The sequence below is a fragment of the Lytechinus pictus genome, chromosome 3 (assembly GCF_037042905.1).
Source record: "Lytechinus pictus isolate F3 Inbred chromosome 3, Lp3.0, whole genome shotgun sequence".
Lineage (NCBI taxonomy): Eukaryota > Metazoa > Echinodermata > Echinoidea > Temnopleuroida > Toxopneustidae > Lytechinus > Lytechinus pictus.
This window is the reverse complement of record NC_087247.1, coordinates 1,400,498-1,426,462: the sequence shown is the minus strand read 5'-3', so window position 1 is coordinate 1,426,462 and position 25,965 is coordinate 1,400,498. Positions and strand designations below refer to the sequence as shown.

General features: G+C 36.6%; 1 protein-coding gene across 1 annotated transcript; it reads right to left on the bottom strand.

Moving 5' to 3' along the window:
* Positions 1 to 212: 212 nt before the first annotated feature.
* Positions 213 to 15,238, bottom strand: LOC135153486 (mucin-2-like). Its single transcript, XM_064096124.1, has 9 exons — positions 14,865 to 15,238; positions 12,535 to 12,697; positions 9,783 to 11,486; positions 7,589 to 7,768; positions 7,099 to 7,217; positions 4,227 to 4,437; positions 2,947 to 3,031; positions 2,434 to 2,725; positions 213 to 877 (listed from the first exon to the last, which is right to left on the bottom strand). The coding sequence occupies exons 1-9, from the start codon at positions 14,889 to 14,891 to the stop codon at positions 572 to 574; spliced, it is 3,087 nt and encodes a 1,028-aa protein (XP_063952194.1). The 5' UTR covers positions 14,892 to 15,238; the 3' UTR covers positions 213 to 571.
* Positions 15,239 to 25,965: the final 10,727 nt, after the last annotated feature.

The following is a 25,965-nucleotide window of genomic DNA, read 5'->3' as shown; positions in this document are numbered from 1 at the left end:
TAGAATTAAATTAACACACCATATCCTCTATGATAATATAATATGAGCAAACTTCATATTACAGGGGAGGGGGGTGCCCCGATGACAACCCCCCCCCCCCCCGTCATGCCCGTGGCATATTGAGTGAAAAATGAGAAGACACAACACGACGTACGGGGAACATTCAATATTTAGGAAAGAGTAAAGCGAGAAAGCTACAAATTTGAATTTTTGTAAAACTATATTCGAATTTATTCACAATTCTTATTCAGAATTTAGATATTAACTGAAGGCCATGAGCTTAAACGAAACATCTACAGTACCATTTAATTCAAATGCAGTATGAATTGAGGGGGGTTTTGCTCTGTAACAAATTGAATTAAATCATTCAGAAATTGTTATTTACAACTGGGACCGACCTTTAACCAAACGAAAGACGTGACCAGTGTGTCGTTAAAACCGGTCTTACATGCATAGCAAGGGATATACCTCTGTTTCTATAGTTCTTTCTAATGGAGACCCGTTCATACCATCCAAACCGTCTTTGGTCCGTCCTCGGTTGTAAACTACATTTTGAGAGATGGGCGGCTGCTCATTTTCTATAGTTACCGCGGGAAGAATGCCTTGGTGTCTTCCTGTTATTTTTACTTTCCGCGTAGTTATACTCCATGTTGGAACTGTCCACCACGTGGCCTGGGTAAGCGATATCCCGACTGCGGATACCGTTCGGATGAAACGTCTGCAACGCCTGGTCACCCGTAACCTGTCCGTTGGAAAGACCGCGTCCATTGGGGACATGATCCGTCTGGCGACGATGTCTATCTGCAGGACCGTTGTAAAATGCGAATGGGTGCTGTGCTTGAAGTTCCATTTGTTGAGATCTCTCTCGCATGAGGGCCTGTAAATGGAGTGGTGAGAACAGAAGTATGGTAAATCCCCCAAAATGTGACTATGACTATTACAACCCATTACTAGATTATGCATGTGCACTACATACCCTAAATAGTTACGATGTGAACGTTTTTGCATGTAAGTGTATTTTGATCAGGTTGATCAGGCATTGTCAAAATAAGATATCTGCGTAGATTGTCTATTTGATATATATATGTAAAAGCAATTGAAAAGCACGGACTGGGCTGAAAGTGTCATGATATAATCTTTGTCTATAGCTCCTTGATGCCCAAAGATCGAGCATTTTTAAAGAAGAAAAAATCGTCGATAGAGCGAGCTAGATACGTTTGATTTGAATGTTTACCGTAAATGTTCTCTAAGTATCAGCAATTAAAAAAGGATCAAACGGCTACTACAACTTTTTTTTTTAATTGGAATGTTAGATGATAATTAATTAAAGTTCACATTATTGACCATTTACCAAATATAAAGACAAGTTTTCATAATTTCACACTCTCTTTGTTTGGTGACTGGAAATCAGATAACTTTCGAGAGCCACTGGATTACAAATGAGATGGATCTGATGGTTGTTCCACATTTCCACTAAATTGACAACGATATTGCTGACAATTTTGATCTTAACCAATCAGATTTAAGGATTTTAGTAGATACTTACAAGAAGGTTCGTGAATCAAGCTTATCTCAAAATATTTTGTTTTAACTTACTAGCCCTTGATAGCAAAAAATAAAGCCATAGGTTTGTTTCTGAGATTTTTAGCAGCATAAACAGCACCATGTTTCTTTTCAATGCGGCGGACACGGCCAGGAGAAAGCATTTTTATCTATTCTTATCACTCAAAGGTAAAGTTTGTGATATTCTTCGTCATCTATGAAGACATATAGGCCTACCAATTTTCTAACACATTGTTTACGGGCTCTCAAGAATCCGGCAACTTGATCCCTAAAATTCACTTATCATTTGTATGGTAAATACTGGATGTCAGATTACCCGCATATCGATGGTATAGTTTATTATCTTCATATATTTCCTACGTGGTTTCTACTAAATAGCCACTGTGTTTCAAATACTTATAAGTAAACTTTCACATGAACCTACAAGCCTGCATGGAAATTTCAATAAGGAGATGAAACTTATTCGCTTATACCCCCTTTACACTATTGCTACGTCCATGCAGTTATTGCTACGTCAACGAAAATGGCCATGACGCAGTAGGAGCTGCTACAGCGTACTGAGAGCATAGCGAGAGGCGAGAAAGGTTATTGACGTCTGCATGATCTCCGGAGACGAATTTCCGCTACGTGAATTTTGAACATGTCCAAAGTCCACGTAACAAGAGCGCCGTCTGAACAGGGCGTAGTAATGACGCAGCAAGAACCTACTAACAGCTCAAAAGACAGACGCATTCGAATGTGAGTCGGACGTGAAAACTTTAAAACACAATCCTTAAATTCTAATCGCTTAAGGCAATGCGAACGTCACACGGTGGTACCAAATGCCGCAAAATGCCACGAACTGCCCAATATCTAGGACAGGCTACTTGCATTGATTTCTTTGCTGAACCGAAGGCCCAAGACACTGTTCTTCCACGTTCCTTGATCGTGGTACCCTGGTGTCTTGTCCTCCGTGAAAAACAACTGCTGCATGACATCGTGGTATCTATTCTTGTTCTTCATGCCCATTTTATAGTGGTGAAGGCGAGCACGAAAATATAGGACAAGGACGATGATGAAGATGGTGAAAGCGACGACGAGAGTAAATATGGGTACGAATACGGCGATGAGTAGGACACTGGACGAGTCGGAGCATAGACGTCCGGAATACCAGACGGCGCAGCTGAAAGAAAAGAAGATAATGGCCATTGTTGTAATGATGTGCCTCCATTGCATATAAGATGATATCAGGTAACATTGCAATTAAATTATAACTTTCTTGGTAATATGGCTACACTGCCAATCATGAAAAGAAAACAATAATTCCATTGATATCATATTTGACGTACTTAGTAATTGTCTATTGTTCAATTTATTTATTTTTATTAATAGAAGGTTATATACCTGCATGTAAAATTCAGGTTGTTGTAATCAACAGTGCACTCGGCGTCGTTCTCACATGGGGACGAAGAGCAGATTGTGTCCAGATCTGTGAATATGGTGGGGTATTTAACAACATAATTATAATAATGCGTGGTTTAGGCGTTGATGAAAATTCGAAGTATTATTGTCATCCTCTTCTTAAACACCTCTTTCAAACTTCCTGGAATTTTCGTTTTAAATAAGATTGATATGAGAAAAATTATTGAAAATAAATAAACCATTAACAGACCTCATGCATTGTCTTCATCGCGCCGCTATCTTAAGGCTTGGCCACATCGCCAGAACTTTGTTGGAGCGTTCCTTGAACGGTATGAAGAGGGGGCAGATTTTCGACAACGCTCGTCACCGCGCACACATTGGAGAACAAAAATCGAAGACACGGGCGTTTTCTTAGCACCGCTGAAGCCGGAGTTACCGGTATCGAGCAGTAGCGAGTGTTGGTTTAGCGGTGACGCGTGCGTCGAACGCCAAATCAAAGTTCATCACCGCAATGGATCGCTGATTCAGCGCCCGGCACCGTTCCAGCAATCCTGCGTCCGCTCGTAAAACGCTTATAACCGCTCCACCAAAGTTTGTGCAACGTTTAATCACCGCCCGGTCAAAGCTGGCGAAGCAGCTGTGGTCCAGCGTTCAAGATTTCTGCGTTGGCCCAGCAGACCCAAGCGTCCACGAACTTGCGTCTAGCGGTGCCAAACTTTGACTGGGCGTTGATGGAGCGGTTGTGAACTTTACCGGAGAGGAAAACTGCCCGCACCTCACCATCAGCGGTGGCCAAACGTGTACGGCGTTGCCTTAACCGTTGCCTTAAAACGGGAGCCAAATTCTGTTAAACGTTGGTGAACGGTAACGAGCGGTGATGGAATTTTTTTTACCGCTCCAGGAACGCCCCAGCACAATTCTGGCGGTGTGGCCGGGCCTTATTAGATGCTGAAGCATTTGCCTTGCATCAACTCACTGATTTGAATACTATCAGCGATCAGTGCATCAACTCCGTTTACGCGCATTACTTTATCCTCTGAGAGGGGGCGCTATGATATTTTGATGTCATATGCATAAGGCGGGGGCCGCGGAATGGTTTTGAAAGTAGGGGGGGGGGGCTGACCATGCAAAAAATAATAATCAGATGGTCATTTTTACGTTTATGTACACGGTTCTGGGAAAATTGCGGGGGCTGAACCCCCCGCAGCTCCCCCCCCCCCTCCGCGGCCCCTGTAAGGTCTATAAGCATTAATAATTCATACCTGATACATCTACTGAAATAACAGTAAACTCCTCCACAGCGAGTAACGCCTCCTTGACCTGTTTTATTAAAAAGTCCACATTGGTGCCCGATGTGTACATGATACCAAATAGTAAGTTCATTTGCAAGATGTCGTTGATAGAATTCTGAGCGCTGACGGTTGTTGAGTTAACAAGGTATGTTGTATTGATCCTTAGAATTGTCATTTCATACTGGTTATGATGCATGGAGAGAAAAGAGAGAGAATAAGTATAATCATTATAATGGGGTTTTTTTACGTTGATTGGGTGATTTTAATACGGTGCCATTTATTTTGGGAAACGGATTTTTTTTCTTGCATTTCCTTGTTTCATTGGGCCAAGAGTTTGTCGAATACAAAAGTATCAACCTTTCTTGTCATATTATATCAGTTCAATCCACCAACCATTTCTCCCGCTTGCGATCAATAATATTGGTCAGATTACCGAAATATCAGTTAATTCCAACTGAAACTCAAATATTGTTGAATGTTTCCACACAACCAATCCAAATTTGTTGCCCTTTTCAACATACGAAAATTTGTTAGAATTTTAACAAATACAACTTTGCTTGATCCAACCAATAATATAGTTGTGTTCAGTTTTTTTTTTTTATCAATGGTTCTTGGTCAGAATCAGTGGCGTAATACGTAACTCTGTGGGTAGCACATCCCCCCCCCCCCCTCAATCGCCTGGCCAATTAAAAAACGGGGGCAGAAAAGGAGGTAGAAAATAGAGAAACGTAGTGGGGAAGAAGACATTATTGTATAATATAACATATAATATTATATTATGTTGTACAATGTATTATATTATATCATATCATAATATATTATTATAAGAAAAAAAATCATAATTTTATGAAACATTTGCTAGGGACTTTGTGTTCATCATTACTGGTGCTTGCATTGTTTGTTTAATTGGGACTAAAGCATCCCGTTTTCAAGTCAATATATACCAAATATATTTCCTCGCACTTCGAGCTTTTATTATTTTATGTAGTAACATAATTAATTCATCTACTTAAAGTGATTACTCCCTTTTAAAGGAGAATGAAACCCTTGAAACCAGCTGAATCCATATCAAAGAGAAAAATAAAAGAAACATATTGTTGAAAGTTTGAGGAAGATTGAATGAATAATAAGAAAGTTATGAGCATTTGAATATTGAGATCACTAATGCCATGTAGATCCTCCCATTGGCAATGCGACCAAGATCTGTGATGTCACACACGTACAACTCCCTCATTACTTTAATACTTATTTCACTTATATTCTCAATTTTATAGAGTCTATCACAAGGTGAGGTGTTCTCTTTATGAGAGGACAAGTACAGAGGTTTCACAACATTATATCATTGATGAATCGTTTGTCATATGATTAGAATGAGCAAAAAGAGATGTTTTGAGGTATATTTTCAGTGTCCAAAAGGGGAGAGTTGTTCATCTGTGACATCATAGATCTTGGTCGCATTGCCAATGGGAGGATCTCCATAGCATTAGTGATCTCGACATTCAAATGCTCATAACTCTTCTATTGCTAGTCCTATTTTACTCAAACTTTTGTTGATCTTATTCTTTGATTTTTCTGCTTTCACAAAAGCTAACTTGCTCCAAGAGTTTCATTCTCCTTTAAGGTCTGAATATAAAAAAATTCCATTCAGTGCTTAAAATCGCATTAGTGGATTGGTGAGATATATCTGCTCTTCACGAACTCCTAAAATCAGTCCTTAACATGTCCCTTTTTTTTGGTTTGAATATCGAAAATTTTTATATTATGATCTTAATTAATTCCTACAAACAAGCCTTAGAATGGCTCTCTTCGGGTCTGAATATCAAAAATTTTCAGCACGCGCTTCGAGTTCACAATATTTCATTAGTGAAATACGTGATAAGGTATCATCTTCATGATTACAATGACTACAAATATTCTTTATTTGTTTAAGTGGAAGTCTAAAAAAAAAGAAAGAAAATTAGCACGCGCTTGGCGGTGGGATTAGATGACTACGGTGGGATATGTATATGCTCTTCATGAACTCCTTAAAATGTCCCTGTTTGTGGTCAATATGTACAAAACAAAAATGCTAGCGCTTCGCCCTCGCATTGTTCAGTGAAATAGGTACGTATCATGATTAGACAAAATGTTTGATTACACAAAAAAAAATATGTATGCTCTTCAATTCCTTATTACAAATAAAGTAGTCCTTAAAATGTCCCGGCTTGGCATCAATATGTTCAAAAAATTCTGCCTGCGCTTCGCGCTCGCATTGTTTTTTTTTGTGAAATAGGTACGTTTCATGATTACACAAGTTTGCTTATAATGTCCCTATGTTTAGGTCTGAATATAAATAATTTTGAGCTCGCGCTTCGCGCTCGTGTTATTTGATCATAAGGATACATATTGTTTTAATGGCACAATCCTTAATGTCTCTATTATGTCAGTATACCTGGATATTGGGCTTGCTTCGCGCGTCTACTAAGTGACTCATTTTTTGTGTGCCCCCATGCCGTGACCCACGGTACGCCACTGGTCAGAATGACCAATGATACTTGGTCAATTATAATCTCATCATCATCAACCGAGTAAGCAAAGTGCATTAATTGTATAGATAGTATGTAGCATCCATAGCAGTTTGAAAAAAGAATAAGAAAAAAAAAGCGTTTGAAATCCATTTCTTTCATACTACAGTGTTTTGTATAATTCATCATATAAAATGCATAAACGATGAAAAATAAATAAATATATAAATGAAAAAAATCAAAGTAAATACAGAATTCACCTAAACACATGCATATCTCCGGAAAGTTTTAGAGCAATGAGAGCGGGACTATATGATTTTTTTTAAATGATTTCTTACCGTTTCTTGTACTATTAACACGGCTGCGTTGTCCGAAGGCAAAACATCCCGTCTTTTTCTCCCAGTTGCATTATCGGTACTTATGCTAGACATGATTACATTAGTAATGCCGCCTAAAGCTATATTTCAAAAATTGGGGGAAAATAATATTTGGTATTCTGATTATTTTCCACAAATACAAATATATCATTGTATGCTATAAACATAAACACGTGCCTACTTTTATGCATAGAAAAGAAAACGGTAGAAGATAATGAAGAATCAACATGTAGGGTCTTGGGGCAAATAGTATACTAAATCGTTTTTAGTCCGTGGTATTTTTTAGATCGAATATGATAAATCAAAGTTATATTTAATTTAAAAGATCATCCCAATGCTACATTTTAAAATTTCCGTCATATATTTGGCATGTTAAAAATAATAAGATGGCCATACCGTCAAGAAAATGTGATAAAATCGTGATGTCGGAAAACTGAAGTCATGTTCTTACTTCCACAAGTGGGTGCTTCTGGCTCCCACGTTCCTTCAGCCGTGCAAATGGTAGTGATTGTTCCTTCAATATTCTCGCATCCGAATGTACAAGATGTGCCCGATACGACAGTGTCCCCGGGCCGGCACATGACAACGTCATTCACCGTAACATCATCAGGCACTGTAGGCACTGTACAGTCTGTTAATGAAAATTACAATCTATTGCTATCAATACCGACGCATTTGGGAACTTGGTTAGTTACGGGTTGAATAATTAATGACCAAACATTTTTCGTACCACCTGATCGTGTATTGGTATCCTTGTTTTTACTTTTTGTTTTAGTTCGGGAAAAAAAATGGCGGGAAAGTGCTTCCAGAAATGGCACTAGCATCTGCCTTCTTTGATTAGCTGTCAGAAATGTTTGCCCTTCCCAGGTATGCCTCTGTTTAATAGTTAAAATACAGACTATGATGGAAGTAAATCATGTAAACGTTCATCATTGATTATTTTTAAATGTTTTTTTTTTGGGGGGGGGTCTATATTTCAATGTAAAGGCCACCGCACACGACTGTTCGCGATCCGAGTTCAGAATAAAATGTAATAGAATTTGATTCTTATATCGAGACTTGGAATATCTTACTGTGTAATGTTCTAAATCATCTTACGAATACCTATGCTCAAATATGTGAATATGCTTTCATCCTTTTTAGAATAAAAGCGAATTTAATATCTAGTCGTAATGACGTCATAGCAGTCGTATACAATTGGCTACGATTTGAAACTAATTTGGCCTTTACTCAAAAATAAAGGCTTGCAATCTTTCAAAATGGTTAAGTTAGTATTTTTTCAATTAATTTTAACCTCAAATAAAATGATATGTTCCCTTCACATTTTCAGAAAATGAGCAAAATGCGATTTGTTGAAGTGAAGTGAAGGTGAAGTGAATGGGTACCCGGTAGGAAGAAATTCCTTGAATGGTTGAGCGCATAGGCAGCCCAGCTAAAGCCGGGGTAATAATAATAGCAGGGCCCGCTGGGAGAACAGTTTTTAGAACTGAAGTTGCTTCCCTGGGTAAATATACCTCTATAATTATTATTCCTCTAAACAAGATCAAGTCCGCATTTTTTCTTGAATAACTTTGCTCTAACAAAAAGCACCATGTAATTTCAAGTGCAACTAGGAACTTTACACTACTAATATCATTATTATTATTATTATTATCATTACTATTATTATTATTATTATTGTACTCTACCAGTGCCATGGGAGCGATTTTTTTGTCACTGGGGGTGCTGATGTAAATTTGACAAGCAAAAGAAAATCACTACAAAACGAAGGTCATTTTTGTCCCAAGAAATTTGAAATGCAAAAAAGAAAGTTTCATTACAAAATGAAGGGTCATATTGGTTACACTTTTCCATTTATCACATCTTCCAGAATACAAAGGGGTGCTGCCCATGGAGACTATACACACGCACCACCCCCAGGAAAATCCTGTAGGTGCTGCGATGTACTCTACTTGAATTATTGAAAACATTCATAGACATACTCAGCAGCATCATCATTATCACCATCATCATTATCACTATCATCATCATCAATATCATCATTATTTTGCTCATCATTATCAACAATTCGAAAAATCATCATCATTTCCATCATCTTCATCATCATCATTATCATTATTATTGTTATTATCAATATTATTATTATTATCATTATTATTGTTGGCATTATCATTCTGATTATCATTATTGTAGTTTTCATCATCATCTTTATCGTTATCATTATTATTATCATTATCATTATCATCATTAGATTATTATTATTATTACAATCAGCATCATGACGGTAATTATTTTTCTTATTTACAGCTTATCTTACAGAATGATTTTCTTACTGGTTCCTGTTGGTGAGGAAGGCGAGCTTGATGTTGGACTCGATGTTGATCATTATCAACAATTCGAAAATCATCATCATTTCCATCATCTTCATCATCATCATTATCATTATTATTGTTATTATCAATATTATTATTATTATTACTATCATTATCATTATTATTGTTATTATTATTATCATTATTATTATTATTATTATTGTTAGTATTATTAATGTTATCATCATTATATTATTATTATTATTACAATCAGCATCATGACGGTAATTATTTTTCTTATTTACAGCTTATCTTACAGAATGATTTTCTTACTGGTTCCTGTTGGTGAGGAAGGCGAGCTTGATGTTGGACTCGATGTTGAGGTAGACATCGTTTCCGATTGAGAAGTAGGTGCCGAAGTAGTAGTAGTGGTAGCAGTAGAAGGGGTAGGTGATGAAATAGTGGTATCAGTGGTCGGTGTTAAAATAGTAGTAGCAGTGGTAGGTGTTAAAATAGTAGTATCAGTGGAAGATGTTAAAGAAGTAGTACCAGTGGAAGGTGTGAAAATAGTAGTATCAGTGAAAGATGTTAAAGTAGTAGTACCAGTGGAAGGTGTTGAAATAGTATTATCAGTGGAAGGTGTTAAAGTAGTAGTATCAGTAGAAGTTGTTAAAATAGCAGTATCAGTGGTTGGTGTTGAAATAGTAGTATCAGTAGAAGGTGTTAAAACAGTAGAATCAGTGGAAGATGTTAAATTAGTAGTATCAGTGGTAGATGTTGAAATAGTATTATCAGTGGAAGGTGTTAAAATAGTAGTATCAGTAGAAGGTGTTAAAATAGTAGTATCAGTGGTTGGTGTTGAAATAGTAGTATCAGTAGAAGGTGTTAAAACAGTAGTATCAGTGGTTGGTGTTGAAATGGTAGTATCAGTAGAAGGTGTTAAAACATTAGAATCAGTGGAAGGTGTTAAATTAGTAGTATCAGTGGTAGATGTTGAAATAGTATTATCAGTGGAAGGTGTTAAAATAGTAGTATCAGTAGAAGGTGTTAAAATAGTATTATCAGTGGTTGGTGTTGAAATAGTAGTATCAGTAGAAGGTGTTAAAACAGTAGAATCAGTGGAAGGTGTAAAAATAGTAGTATCAGAGGAAGGTGTTAAAATAGTAGTATCAGTGGGAGGTGTTGAAATAGTAGTATCAGTGGAAGGTGTTAAATTAGTAGTATCAGTGGTAGATGTTGGAATAGTATTATCAGTGGAAGGTGTTAAAATAGTAGTATCAGTAGAAGGTGTTAAAATAGTATTATCAGTGGTTGGTGTTGAAATAGTAGTATCAGTAGAAGTTGAAATAGGAGTAGAAGTGGTAGGTGTTGAAATAGGAGTAGAAGTGGTAGGTGTTGAAATAGGAGTAGAAGTGGTAGGTGTTGAAATAGGAGTAGAAGTGGTAGGTGTTGAAATAGGAGTAGAAGTGGTAGGTGTTGAAATAGGAGTAGAAGTGGCAGGTGTTGAAATAGGAGTAGAAGTGGTAGGTGTTGAATTAGGAGTAGAAGTGGTAGGTGTTGAAATAGGAGTAGAAGTGGTAGGTGTTGAAATAGGAGTAGAAGTGGTAGGTGTTGAAATAGGAGTAGAAGTGGTAGGTGTTGAAATAGGAGTAGAAGTGGTAGGTGTTGAAATAGGAGTAGAAGTGGCAGGTGTTGAAATAGGAGTAGAAGTGGTAGGTGTTGAAATAGGAGTAGAAGTGGTAGGTGTTGAAATAGGAGTAGAAGTGGTAGGTGTTGAAATAGGAGTAGAAGTGGCAGGTGTTGAAATAGGAGTAGAAGTGGTAGGTGTTGAAATAGGAGTAGAAGTGTTAGGTGTTGAAATAGGAGTAGAAGTAGTAGGTGTTGAAATAGGAGTAGAAGTGGTAGGTGTTGAAATAGGAGTAGAAGTGGTAGTTGTTGAAATAGGAGTAGAAGTGGTAGGTGTTGAAATAGGAGTAGAAGTGGTAGGTGTTGAAATAGGAGTAGAAGTGGGGGTGGGGGAAGGAGTAGGTACGCTCACTGTTTGTTAAGAAAATCAAAAACTTATTACAGAAAACGCAAACAAAATTAAATTGATACCGGTTATCAGCTTATACTTCCTGAAAAAAAATATGTTAGCGTGACTAGAATGAAATACACGATGAACCATAGAATCGTGGTCGAATTGTATACGAAAAACCCTACAATATTGATTCAATTTCAATTGCTCCCAGATGTACAATATTATCGCTCCTGTTTCAGAAGTGTATAATATGAATATTGGTGTAAATACTCTTCTTCACATGAAAGTTTTCACAATACCAGTTTCCGGTTTAAAAATAGATTGTTGGTTACATTCTAGATGGTCGTTGTTTACATTCTGCACCCTCACATTAATTATAACTTCTGGTTTTGCACGGAATGGGAATGAGTATGAGTATAAAGCAATAGGCGAAAATTTACGACCCATCTTGCAAATTTGTATGGGTGATAGTACAGCTTATTTGAGAAAATGCATTTACATTAAACATGATAAAGATGGAGGAAGATTAAAAGCTACCCAATCATGTAGAAACGATGGAAATAATTCGAAATTTGAGGTTCTTTCTTTTTCTTATCAAAGATACATATGACTTTATGAATTGCTGAAATATGAAGTGAACAAGAACGGTGAGACCATTCATTTTTCACCGACAGTCTGGTGTAATGCTATTGAATCTATTTTGGCTTTCTGTATAGTATACTTTGTTTTTGAGACCTCTAGTGCCATAATTGAAATTGATTTTTTAATGTATTTGTTAACAGGACATCGATGAAAAACAGCTTTGCTGATTTGATTGTTCCTTTTATTATCCTACATAAATTTGTTTAATAAAATAAACAAATTTATAAATAAATAAATAAATAAATATAAATAAATGAAAAAGTGTCTTCCTATTTAACCCCTTTCGGATTGTAGAAACAAGAAGAAGAAAAATTGCAACAATTAAATAATTAACTATAAACTATTTTCCAATGCTATATAATATATACTATGATCACCTTATCGTAATCACTGTTATCAAGGTCTGATATATCATATACTTACAGCAAAATGAAGGACTTGTTGGTAGCACCGGAGGACGAGATGTACAGGTACAGTTCTCGCCCATCGTGCCAAGGTCGTTTTGTTGAAAGCATACCTCCACCTGTGATTCCGTAATTCCATGAAGACTGGTCAATAAAACAACACAAATGGCTATTCGCCGAATCTGAAAAAAAAACGAAAAAAAATAATGTCAGACAACTGTTATTTCCATGCTAGTGTCACTTTATTTTACATACAGTAGCCAACCCACTGGCGCCCTGATACTACAGGTCTTAGTTAGGGCCGGAACCTTCGAAATCTCAAAGTTTTCAACAGTTTTATCAGTTGTGAAATAATAGTGTTGAGTTTTCAATCATTACGTTTATCAAAACTTATTATATAGGTACAAAGTGAATGCAGTAGATTGGAAATAGTTGACCTATTGAGCTTTGTCTCATTACGGCAACTGTCAGACACCATTATGTTCATTTTTTTTCCGGTAACGTAATGGACGCCCTTATGTCGTCATGACAAGATTCGTAGAAGATTAAAGAGGGAGTTTTTCGCAACCACTACACAGATACTTTATGGAACGTTGAGAATGTATTGTCAAAAACCCTGCATGACAAAGCATTCTTTGTCGAAAATCGGTGAATCAAAGCAGCAGTGTCATCCTGGACTCGGGGGAAAATATATATTTTATATGCAATATTTCGTCAGCTCCGAGTGTTAGGACAATCAGCTGTCGCGGTTCACCAATTTTCGACAAAGACTTCTAAGCTGTCCATTGTGATTTGACGGGCAATTTCAATAGATTTACTATGTTGTAGAATCCGTCCCGTTTGCGATTCCAAAGGCTCGCTAATCTTGCCAAGTCGACTTGTTACTTTTCATGACTTGACAAGATATCGCTACGTCGACATAGTATGACTATTAAGTCGACAATGCAACACGAAATACTTCGCAACTAGAAGGCACTTTAAAGCTTCTGTATCACTCTCCCTTTTTACCATCTCTCGACAACACCGCCACTGTTTTCATTCTTCTTTTTATCTTCCTGGTTCACATTGGTAAGTTAAGAAAAACTCTTCTTCTTTATCAAAAAACATGTTTAAAATGCCTCCTTTGGTAATGAGTAACATGGGTGACATTAAAATAAGAAAGGAAATCGAGCAAATGAGGTGAAGAAGCTAATTATACTTTTCTCAATATAAACTTGATAAGTGAACTTTACTACATTATATTGGAAAATACGAAATGGGGATGATTTGGTGAAAATAAGAATATTTGTGGTAGATTGGTGCCTCAAGCCCCCACCCCACCTCTCATACACAACTCACACGCACGGCACCCGCTTATACATCTCTATACCAGTCTATCCATATGATAACTTAAAGGATAAGTCCACCCTAACAAATAGTTGGTTTGAATAAGAAGAGAAAAATCCAATAAGCACAACATTGAAAATTTCATCAAAATCGGATATAAAATAAGAAAGTTATGACATTTTAAGCTTCACTTATAATTTCACAAAACAGTTATGCACATCCCGGTCGGTATGCAAATGAGGAAACTAATTACATCACTCACTCACTATTTCTTTTGTATTCTATCATATGAAATATATAATATTCTAATTTTCTCCTCGTTGTCCTGTGAAAGACAGTTTTATTTCTCCCTGAAATTACCAATGTTTAGCATTTTATGGTTAAGTCAAGTTGGTCCTTATTGTGAAATTAAAACAAAATGAAATATTGTTTCATTCAAACAATAAAAAACAACAGAAATAGTGAGTGAGGGACATCATAAATTCTCTCATTTGCATGTGACTAAATTGTGCACATAACTATTTCGTGAAAAATAAGTGAAACTTTGAAATGTCATAACTTTCTTATTTTACATCGGATTTTGATGAAATGTTCACCGTTATATAGGCTTTTTTTATTTCGATCATTTCAAATCGACAATTTTCAGAGGTGGACTTGACCTTTAAATGGGCTCTGTTCGCCCATCTCCACTTCACTAATTCTGAATCGTACGTGATGAGGGACTGGGGCTGAATTCAAGATCGAAAGTTTGATAGAAGAGGACTGAATTGATACATTAATGCCAAAAATCACTGGTTGGTGTACTACATGATACAATAAACCTAATATGAATATCCTATGCTAATCGTGTTGATAGTTAGCTCCGGTCTCCCAAACTGGGGAAAGGACATATACGGTCATTGGTCCTATCTGTTGTTACAATAAAATATTTATTCAAACATTTTACCGTTCAGATTCATAAAAAATACACTAGATAACGAGCTGTTGATAATAATAATAATGCGAAATAATATGTCGACTTACGATATCGTAATATATGCTACCCATCATGGCCAAGGTTGTTGGAGTAAACCTATATGTAAAGATTGGAAGTAGTCAACGTTGTCTCTGTGTGTATGTTCAAAGTGAATCCTGAAACAGAACCGGGAGTCAAAGTTTAACCTCAACTTTGAAGAACGTTTAATTACGTCATCCTTCATCAAATTCCGAAGATTGTTAATTAAACACTAGTTTTTTTTATGAACACGAGGATGATTTTTCTTTCGGAATCTCTCTCGCACTTCGGCAGAGAGGAAACTAAAACTAGTCAGTCCAGTGTTTGATATACTGCATGAGCCAACATAATAGGCTTCTCGTAAACAGCAGGCAAATACCAGATTTTACATTATTGCCACCCCAAAAAAAAATTCGTCATATCAAATAATGACCATGCTATAGAATGATCGTTTGCACATGCACGGATGGCTGAGCAATTTATTGTGAAAAATACTGCATTATTTTGTTCAATACGACTGATAATCATTGTGGTATGCGTGTGAGCAACGTACATGTAATAGATGCCGAGGTAGGGTGCCTCACCAAACAGTGAGGGAATGCATTATGAAATATCATTTTTATTTCAGGCTGTGGGGCAGTGGAGTAATGTTTATTCATTGAGTAGGGGATCCCGTTCAGTTCAGAGCGTATAATAAAGAAGGAAATGCACATTCGTGACAGATCGAGTTGACGCCCTGTTTGAATTTGTATAGAGAAACTCCCTTCCAGGATTACAGGTCATGCAGGTGGGACATATGAAGAGTTTAGTTGCAAAAGGGGTTAGGTCCACTCCAAGAAAATCATTTTTTTAATTCTCCCATATTGCAATATTCTTATGCGAAACTGAATTTTCATGATACCCTACTATGAGAACATAAAATTGGGTATAAAAGAAATCTACCTGTCTTCATATTTTCTAAGATATTCTTTTCTAAAAAAATTATGTGTGGACCTAACCCCTTTTGCAACTAAACTGAAATGGACCTAACCCCTTTTGAAAAAAAAGTGATTTTTCTTTGCCATTTCAGTTCACTTTTTAATAAGAATTTCAACTTTTCTTTGGTATCATCTTATAGAGCTACTAAGAATCTATACATTGAGACCTAAAAATCAAATTTGATGAAAAATGTACCTATAACTCCTTTTGCAAGTGAGCTCTTCATATAGTAACAGGCAGTGCGGAGGTAGTAGGGGTCTGTTTCATAAAGCTCATAGGTGGATCCAGCCCCCCCCCTCCCCCTCCCCCCCTATTGGAGGCACAAAATAAAAGAAAATAAAGGGTGAGAAAAGGGGAAAGGAATGGAAATATCCCTTTTCAAGTATACATATGATTATCAAAATTTATCAGCGCTGCGCGCTCGCATTTTGATTGAGATATACTTTTTCTATCAAACAACTTCGCGATTTGTGTCACTTTATCAAAACTTTCGACTCGCGGCAATTAATTGATAATACATATTATGATATATACATTTAATGATTAAGAATTCATTAAAGGACATTATCCCATGTATCTAACGGGCCTATAATGAGAGTACGAATTTTTTTCTTATATAAGGCCTGAAAACTAGATCTTTTAATTACGTTTGTAATTATGAATATATATTGTGTTCATAATTACAAACGGGATTAAAATATTTAAAAAATCGCTCTCGCATCATTTAGAAAGTGCAAGCCATATCCTCTTCACAATCGCATCACGCACGTATGTCATGTATGTTTATTGAGCTTCTCAGCTTGTTTTTTTTTTCTTCTTAAATCTAAAACGTGCTTAAATTATTCAGTTTCAGAGCAGAATATCAAAAAATTTCTCCTCGCGATTCGCGCTCACATTATTAATGTAGGAAGATACCCATCCTATTCATGATTACAAAATGTGAATAGTGTCCGGTTTTTGTCTCAACTGCATAGCAGCTAAAAATATAGGCGCCGCTTTTCCGAAGGCGGCATGAACATCAAATCTTAACTCAAGGTTAAGTTTTTGAAATGACAGCATATAACTTAGAAAGTATATGGACCCAGTTCATAAAACTTATAGACACAAGATTAATCAAGTATTGTTGAACATCCTTCCCGAGTTTCAGGTCACATGCATGACCAAGGTCAAAGGTAATTTAGGGTCAATGAACTTAGACCATGTTGGGGGAGTCAATACCAAAATCTTAACCTAAGGTTAAAGGTCAAGTTCACCTCAACAAAATGTTGATTTGAATAAATAGAGAAAATCAGACAATCGTAATGCAAAAAATTTCATCATAATCGGACGTAAATTATGAAAGTTATGACATTTTAAAGTTTCGCTTATTTTTCACAAAACAGTGATATGCATTACTCAGTGACATGCAAATGAGACAGTCGATGATGTCCCTCACTCACTATTTCTTTTGTTTTTTATTGTTTGAATTTTACAATATTTCATTTTTTACAGATTTGACAATAAGGAACAACTTGACTGAACCATATATTAAACAATACTAATTTCACATGTTCAGGGAGGAATTAATCATTGTTTCACTTGATAATATAGAGAAAATCAGAATATTTCATATAATTATATACAAAAGAAATAGTAAGTGGATGACATCATCAGTCTCCACATTTGCATTCCGACCAGCATGTGCATATAACTGTTTTGTGAAATTAAGTGAAATTTTAAGATAACTTAACATAACTTTCTTATTTTACATCCGATTTTGATGAAATTTTGAGCACTATTCTAATTTGATTTTCATCTATTATTTTATTCAAGTCAGCATTTTCCTGGGGTGGACTTGACCTTTAAGTTTTTGAAATTTCATCATAACTTAGAAAGTATATAGACCTAGTTCATGAAACTTGGCCTTAAGGATAATCAAATATTACTGAACATCCTGCCTGAGTTTCAAGTCACATGACCAATATCAAAGGTCATTTAGGGTCAATGAACTATGGCAAAGTTGGGGTATTTGTTGAATAACCATCATAACTTTGAAAGTTTATGGATATAGTTTATGAATTGTAGACATAGTGGTAATCAAGTATTACTGACAAGTCTTAGGTCACAATGTTCAAGGACAAATGTCATTTAGGGTCAATGAACGTCGTATTGTATCATTATATGAATGGTGTTTTTGTGAATAATCATGTTATAGTAGTTTTCAAAGTCAGCACTGCTGCTATATTGAATTATACAACTCCCAAGAATGTTCTGTAATCTGATTGGTCCAAATCGGATCACATGATATTCAGCGAATCGCACTATTGGATCCAAAAATAAATAAAACAAACAATGCACGCATTCTTGTGCATAGAGGACCTAAATAATGAACTCTGTGCTCGACTCGCCAAATGGATATACCGCACTCGGTCCTGCGGACCTCGGTGCGGTTTATCCATTGGCTCTTCTCGCACATCGTTCATTATTTGGCCCTGCATGCACGCGCTTACGTGCATTATTTGTATATTATTGAATCGCGTAATGCAGATGAGACTGTCAGAGGCGCTCCACTTGTTAAGTCTAAATCTCTTTTTTTATGTTCGCACTTTGCGCTCACATTATCCAGTGTGTGATTAAAAAGGTGCCTAGAATGTCCACTTTTCAGGTCGGAATATCAAAAATTTTCAGCTCGCACTTCGCGATCGTATTATTTGAATGTTGAGATATGGGTACGGGTTACTGGGTAACTGCATACACTGTTAAAAAAGCTTGATTTTACAGAAAAACCAAGATTTTGCAGAAAGCAATAACAGAATCATTCTGTAAATTCATAAAACAGGAATTTTTCTACAATTTAACAGAAATTTAACAGAACTTCTGTTTAAAAAAAGGGAAAATGGTGTTTTATTTAAGGAAATTTGACTTTCGGCTGCAGGAACTTCTTTTATTTTAAGGATAAATTTTCTAACAGTGTACTGTCCTTAATAGCTCCCTTTTCGATCAGGCTAGTATATGAAAAGTTTCAGCTCGCTCCCAGTAATTTAGTTACATACGCATCTTGTTCATGATCATACACGTTGCTCAGAATGTTCAATTTTCAGGACAAAATGCATGAAATTTCCCAAAAACAAACAAACCCAAATTAGCTCCTTGGAATTCAGTGGATGGTTCTTATTTAAATCAGTTGTGTAGCGCCATCTCTTGATTAAACAATTATGGTAGCTCCTTGGAAACATTTTAAAAAGATTTTCTCTGTTTATCTTATTTACGCATAATGACCGAATATATTGTTTTGCTCGTAATTTTCTTACGTTTCTTGCTGTTGAATGAAACAAATTTCATTGGGTTTAGTACGGCCCCACCTCCCTCACCTCGCGCAAATCGTACTCTAAACCCCTAAACACGTAGTGTTGACTGTTGGGGCAAAAAGTACATCCTTTATAAAACATTTTAGTCTTGATTTTTTTATACCCTCGCCAATTTGACCCTAAACACGCGTAGCTTTCCTAGCGAAATAGATACCCTTTTTCATTACTTAAGTGTTTTTGACACCCTTAATACGTTAAACGTACGTATTGTGCCCTATATTGAAAAAGACATCTTTTTTACGTGTTTTTTTTTTGGTCGCGCATGGTATCCACTCGTCAAGGTAAGTGCCCCCCCCCCCCCCCGTATGGTGCCACTATACTTCCCCGTCCCCCTTGTTTCCACTGTTGGCAGTGAGAAACCAATGATTAATTTCTTGTCCCCAACACAACTCAGGGGCGGATCTAGCCTTCGCCAATGGGGGGGGGGGGGGGCGGAATTTTTTTCAGCCACATTTTCCCCGATCGGCCGCTCGAAGTTAATTTTTTTTTTATCTTTGAAGGGGTAGTCCTAAAAGTCACTTCTAAGCTTTATATATATATATATATAATTATATATAATATCATATGCCTTATTTAAAAAGTGTGAGCGCGAGCTTTTTGTTTATTTTATGTATTTTGTCTTAAAATTTAAACATTTTGGACAATGTTTATGATCTTAAAAGAGATGTGTATCCAACTAAATAATTGCTGCGAGCGTGAAGCACGAGCAGAAATTTTTAATATACGTTTTGATCTGATAAAAAAATGATCTGTTAACGGCAGCTTGTTAGCCATGAAAACGTTCCATATTTCAACTATTAAATAATGCGAGCGCGAAGCGCGAGCTGAAATTTTGACACTTTTACCTGAAGAATGGAAAAAGATGAGTATATAACTAAATAATTAATGCGAGCGCGAAGCGCGAGCTGAAAAATTCGAGATTTAAACCGAAAAATGGGACACTATTCATATTTTGTAAATCATGAAAAGGATGAGTAATTGGAAATCTTCCTACATTAATAATGCGAGCGCAAAGCGCGAGCAGAATTTTTTTTAATTTATTTTTAATATATGTTTTAATCTGATCAAAAAAGGATCTGTTAACGGCTGCTTGTTAGCCGTGAAGACGTTACATATTTTAACTATCGAATAATGCTAGCGCGAAGCGCGAGCTGAAAATTTTGACATACCTGAAAATGGAAATTCTAAACACTTTTTGTAATCGTGAAAAGGATAAGTCTATAACTATAAACAATTGATGCGAGCGCGGGCGGAAAAATTCTGGACACTCTATTCATGTTTTGTAAATCATGAAAAGGATGAGTAATTGGAAATTTTCTTACATTAATTTGATATGGTGATCTGAACCTGGATAATGATTTGAATAGAGAACAAGACCTAGAATTTGGATATTCTAAATACCTTACTTATCATGAAAATCAATAAAGTTGCGCGAGCTAAAAATATATGATATTCCGATCTGAATAGGGTCAATTTAAGCTCTGTATTTCAAGCACTTTGTTGGAAAATTAAGAGGTGGATATGGATCACAGTTAAAAAAGAGCTGATATGTTTTATTATTATTACTTTGAGTTTTGACATAGGACCGGGACATTCTGTAAGAACATGAAAAAGATGACTATCTTCATATTTCTCTTCCTAAGCATGAGAGCGCGAAATCCTGGCGAAATCTCTTAATATTATTGCCAGAAACTGGATATTTAAAGCACTTTTGTAATTATGAATAAGATGCATGAGTTAATATCTTTCAACAATCAATGCGAGCGGAAATCGCAAGCCGAAATTTTGATAAACTGTCATCAAAATATGGATTTTAAGTAGTTTGTGTTTTAGAGTTAATATTGAGATGTATACAAAACTCACCAATCAAAATGCGAGCGTGCAGCGCTAGCTGATACGTTTTGACAATCTGACCTGAATAGGGATATTTTGATAACTTTATGGAATACAGGAAAATAAAAGGTACCTGACAAATCAAATTTTGCGAGCGCGCAGTGCAAGCAGAAAATGTTGCTCAATATTAATTCAGACCATAAAACAAAAAAAATTACAGTGCACTTTTTAAAAATCAATTTGTAAATCAAACAAAATAATGAAAGTTCAATATCCGAGCTGAAATATGTTTGGTATATTGACTTCAAGATTCGATATTTTAAGCTCCATGCTGAGCAAGATATGTAAATCACCTAGTAAAAGGCAATGCGAACGCGAAGCGCGAGCGAAAATTTTATATCCCGACATGAAAGATTTTTTAATATTATTTTCCAAGTCTCCCCTCATCTCATTTTATTCACTCGTCTTCCTCCTCTTATGTTTCCCCTTCTTTTGTCTCCTCTCTTTTCCCTTCTTTTTCTTTTTCCTTTCTTTCCCCCTTTTATTTTCTCTCCGCCAATAGGGGGGGGGCGGTCCCCTCGGGCCCCCTGTATCCGCCTATGCCACAATAGTATCAGAATCGGACCTAAAAATATATATTTTTAAATCTTTTTTTTTTATAGGTTTCTTCAAATCTCTGTATCACTATATAGGCGCGCCGCACCTTGAGAGCTCGAGAGGGAGAGACGTACCGGTACCGGTACGTACGTACGATCACTAGCGCGAGCGAGCGCAAACGAACGTACGAACGTCGAGCGAGATCGAGCTTGCGATCGCGACAATATATACCGTATATTTACTGTATACTCTGGTCGGATTCTGAGCTGTGAGAGGATCTCTATTTTGGATTTAGTTTGTCTGTCTCAGTGTGATTACCGTTTAACACCGCACTGGTGAGTAACTTTATTGAAAAATTAATGGTCATTTACTCTTTATTCCTTATATTTTATAAACATTAATTTCTTGAATTGACAGAGCAATGTAAGGTAGAATTGAATTTGAAGTTGCATGTAATTGTAAAGCAAACGGCTCCAGACTCGGGGCCAGGCGCAGGCAGCCAAGGCCAGGCCAAGCCCAAGGCGAGCTCGCACTGCAGCATGCAGCGAGGTGATTCAGAGAGCCGAGGCTCTGATAATATCTGATACTGAGCTGAGTGATACAGAGCGAGAGAAGCTATCATAATTCATACTCATACTAGCTACATGTACAGGTATGTAACTTTACTGTCACTGAACCAAAGACACTTGACTGTCAGTCATACAAACGGCGCTAGTGTAGTTTCGCACCTCCCCGTTTAATGCCATGGTTTTCAAAATCAAACATGTACAAAACTACAATCTCACCCTAAATAATTCACAACCTAAAATACTTGCATCTGAGCCTCCAAAGTCCAGTAGAAGTTGAATATTTGCCGTTTTGACACTTTTTTACAAAGTTTTACACCTATTTCGGAATCACTCGGTCGCTTGATCAAGCTCAGCGCTGCACATAAGCAGTCGGTACGCGTACAGTACGTAGGATGGGGGGTCGGGTGTCCGGACACTTTATATTTTTGAAGCCTTCTTTTTTGTCTTTGGATTACACTAAAAATATGAATTCAATACTGTAGATGCCTACTAAAAATTTATGAAACTTCGCTTTCAAATTTTTCCAAATGACTTTCTAAAATTGATCGTCCGGACACAACAACTGGGTATACCTACCACCTAGTGAAGTGCAACTGAAGAGCGAGTTTTTCTATGGTATCTTCAAAAAGATTTTTTCCTCTCTAAATCTACGTGTATTCACATTTTTCACATTTCTTATTTCATTCAAACAAGCACACACACGCACACCCCACACACACCTTCACACAACAAACATCAACCACTCTGCAAAACCACTACCGTAATACTTGGTGCAAGCTGAAAGAGGGGAAAAAAATCTTTTTGAAGATACCATAGAAAAACTCGCTCTTCTTGCACTTCACTAGGTGGTACGTACTGTACGCGTACCGACTGCTTATGTGCAGCGCTGAGCTTCAAGCGACCGAGTGATTCCGAAATAGGTGTAAAACTTTGTAAAAAAAAGTGTCAAAACTGCAAATATTCAACTTCTACTGGACTTTGGAGGCTCAGATGCAAGTATTTTAGGTTGTGAATTATTTAGGGTGAGATTGTACATGTTTGAAAACCATTAAACGGGGAGGTGCGAAACTACACTAGCGCCATACAAACTTATAATTATCCAGGAGTCAGGACTACGATAAGTTGTCCCATTCTCACTAAAGTCTAACAGTTAAACACATTATTTAATATTTTTACCATTTATCTTTAGTTGATGTTTATTTCTTTAATTATATTATTGTAGCTATCACAGCCGGTTCGAGATTACGACACTGTCGTATCTGTCACCGTGTTAAATTGGCGAGATCAATAAGTTCATTTTCTAAAAAAGTCAAACTTTTTAAAAAATAAAATGGTATGTAACTGTAAGGGAAACACATTTTATTATTTATGATATTACATTTAAAACTTACATCATGTAATTTGAGGTCCATAATAATCAATTTTACAGAGACGATCTTGTCACTCGTACATCCCCAAAAAAGTTGCCATCTTGAAAATATCGAGTTTTGCAAGATTTGACTTCCGGGTTTTATTTTCTCTCTCATATCATCGCCATTCGATGAAACATCAAATTTCTTTCTTTGCGAACATGATTTCGAGTTCAAAAAGTTGTTTTGATGCTGGAAATACGAAACAAGTAAGTAAAATTGTGTTTTTTGAAATGATTTTTTGTTTGCATAATTCATGAATATTTACAATTTTTGTTCGGCCTTTATTTATCTTTTATTTCTCAGGCGACGTTTTCTTGATGCCGATGTATGAATTGGGGAAGGTTTTTTCTTCGGGCGATGGTTATTTTCCGAGTTCACAAATGTGTCGCATATTGCCCGCAAATCTAAAACTCAAGGCGATGTCGGACTAATGAATCATATTAAGTTTGAGCGAGGATGAACTGGCATTAATAATTACCCTTTTGAAATGGTTGTTTGATATAAATAACAATTTGTACCTCTAATGAATAACAAATGTCGCATTGAACTTGTGCAGTGATGAGGTGAATTGATGTGAATAGACCGAGCGGATCGCGATCGAGCTCTGTGACGTGACTGTGTGTCGCTAGCTGGTGCATATGGGCAGCCAAAAGGGCCAAAATTAACAATCTCAAAAATTAAGAAACTCTCAGAAATAAATGTAGTATCTCAGTCTTTCATAAATAAATGCAGCCTCTTTATTTTTGACGTATTTACTAGTCGTCCAAAGTAATTTATTTATTTCTGAATGTTATATTTCTGAGAGTTTCTTTATTTTTGAGATTATTAATTTTGACCCTTTTGGCTGCCCATAAGTGCAGTGGTCACGTCGCCGGTGAAACACGTAATCTACACGTAGCGTGTGTGTGTGTGCATGTATACAATGACAAGTCATGTGCAATCATCAGGCGTGAAGCCAAAGGAGACAAAGGGGGTATGTCAGCTAGCCCCCACTTCAAATACAATATATATTTTTTGACAACAAATGGGTTACATCAGGGATGGAAGGGGTGTTTCTTTTCAAACATAGTATTGACACCAGTGGTGGATCTAGGATTTTCCAAGGGTGGGGGGGGGGCACATTTTCCCGAGGAAAAAGCAAAAAAAAATGTTTTCAACCAAAAATGAAGTACATTTCTTCTACGAAAAAATCTGACAAGCAAAAAAAAGTCCTCACTTTCAAAGGGGGGGGGGGCACACTTAAGTTTTCACAGCATTTAAATTTTAATTGTGCCTCTCAAGGGGGGGGGCATGGGCTGGCTGTGCCCCCTTGACACCAGAGGTTAGTTACACCCCCCCCCCCCCGGGCACCCCCAATTTAAACGCATGCCCTGTACATGACCAGAGGAGGATCCAAAGGGGGGGGGCACATCCTACCCACCCCCTTGAGAGCCATTATAAAAAAAAATTAATGTAAAATGCTGCTTTTACATGTGTACCCTACCCCTCTTATTGGTGGCGGCAAGCCAAAAAATATATTTTGGGGGGTCCACCTGAAAAAAAAATAGGGTTATCAACCAAAATTTTGGGGGGACCCAGGGAAAAAAATTGACAAGGGGAAAAAAAGGGGTTATCAACAGAAAATTTAGGGGGTCCATTTTTTTTTACTCCCCCCCCCCCCCTTCATGCAGGTATATCCTGAACCCGCCTCTACTGCAGCCTTTGAACAAAAAAACTTACACAGCTTGTAATACACAGTCATACAAATTTAAATTTTTCAAATAGTGCTTATTGATATAAAATCCTGACATTAAAGGATCATCATAAAAACACAAAGAAACATAAGAAAAAAAAAATAATAGAGCATAAGCATAACATAGTAACAACGAGGTACACACAACATACACAAAACCATATTTCATATTTTGCTCCGCCCCCCCCCCCCTCCCCGGCTCTCTCCCCTCCTCACGCATAAAGCCTGAATCTTCCCACTTTGTACTTGCATCAGTCAGCCACTCTCGTGATCACATGACACATGCACACACAGCATATCCACATTCAGCATTGCTGGAGTCATGGAGGTACATGTACTGTACAGTGCAACATGCAAATAAGTAATCTCATGAATAAATTAGCATGAATATTAATGCTCCCCCATTTCTCTGCAAAAGATCATGATATGGCAACAAAAATTTAAAAGATTGTAGAAAATGACATCAACTACATGTACTTGATTGTAGAGCTAAACTCCACTGAATATATATATTTACATACATATACTTCATTTAATATGAAATAATTATATGCTAATTTATTCATAAAATCATATTTTCTGTAATTAAAGCTTGTAGAGTGCTAATTTTTGCCGTAGGTATTCTTCATGGCATTTCTAACAATTAGAAAAAAAAAACTGAT

Excerpts from the sequence above, each read along its gene's own strand:
- LOC135153486 (XM_064096124.1), bottom strand. The coding sequence starts at position 14,891 with ATGATGGGTAGCATATATTACGATATC. Across the intron at positions 7,218-7,588 it reads AGAAGCACCCACTTGTGGAA|CTTTAGGCGGCATTACTAAT; the intron begins GTAAGAACATGA and ends TTTGAAATATAG. Across the intron at positions 878-2,433 it reads GGTTCAGCAAAGAAATCAAT|GCCCTCATGCGAGAGAGATC; the intron begins GCAAGTAGCCTG and ends CTCCATTTACAG.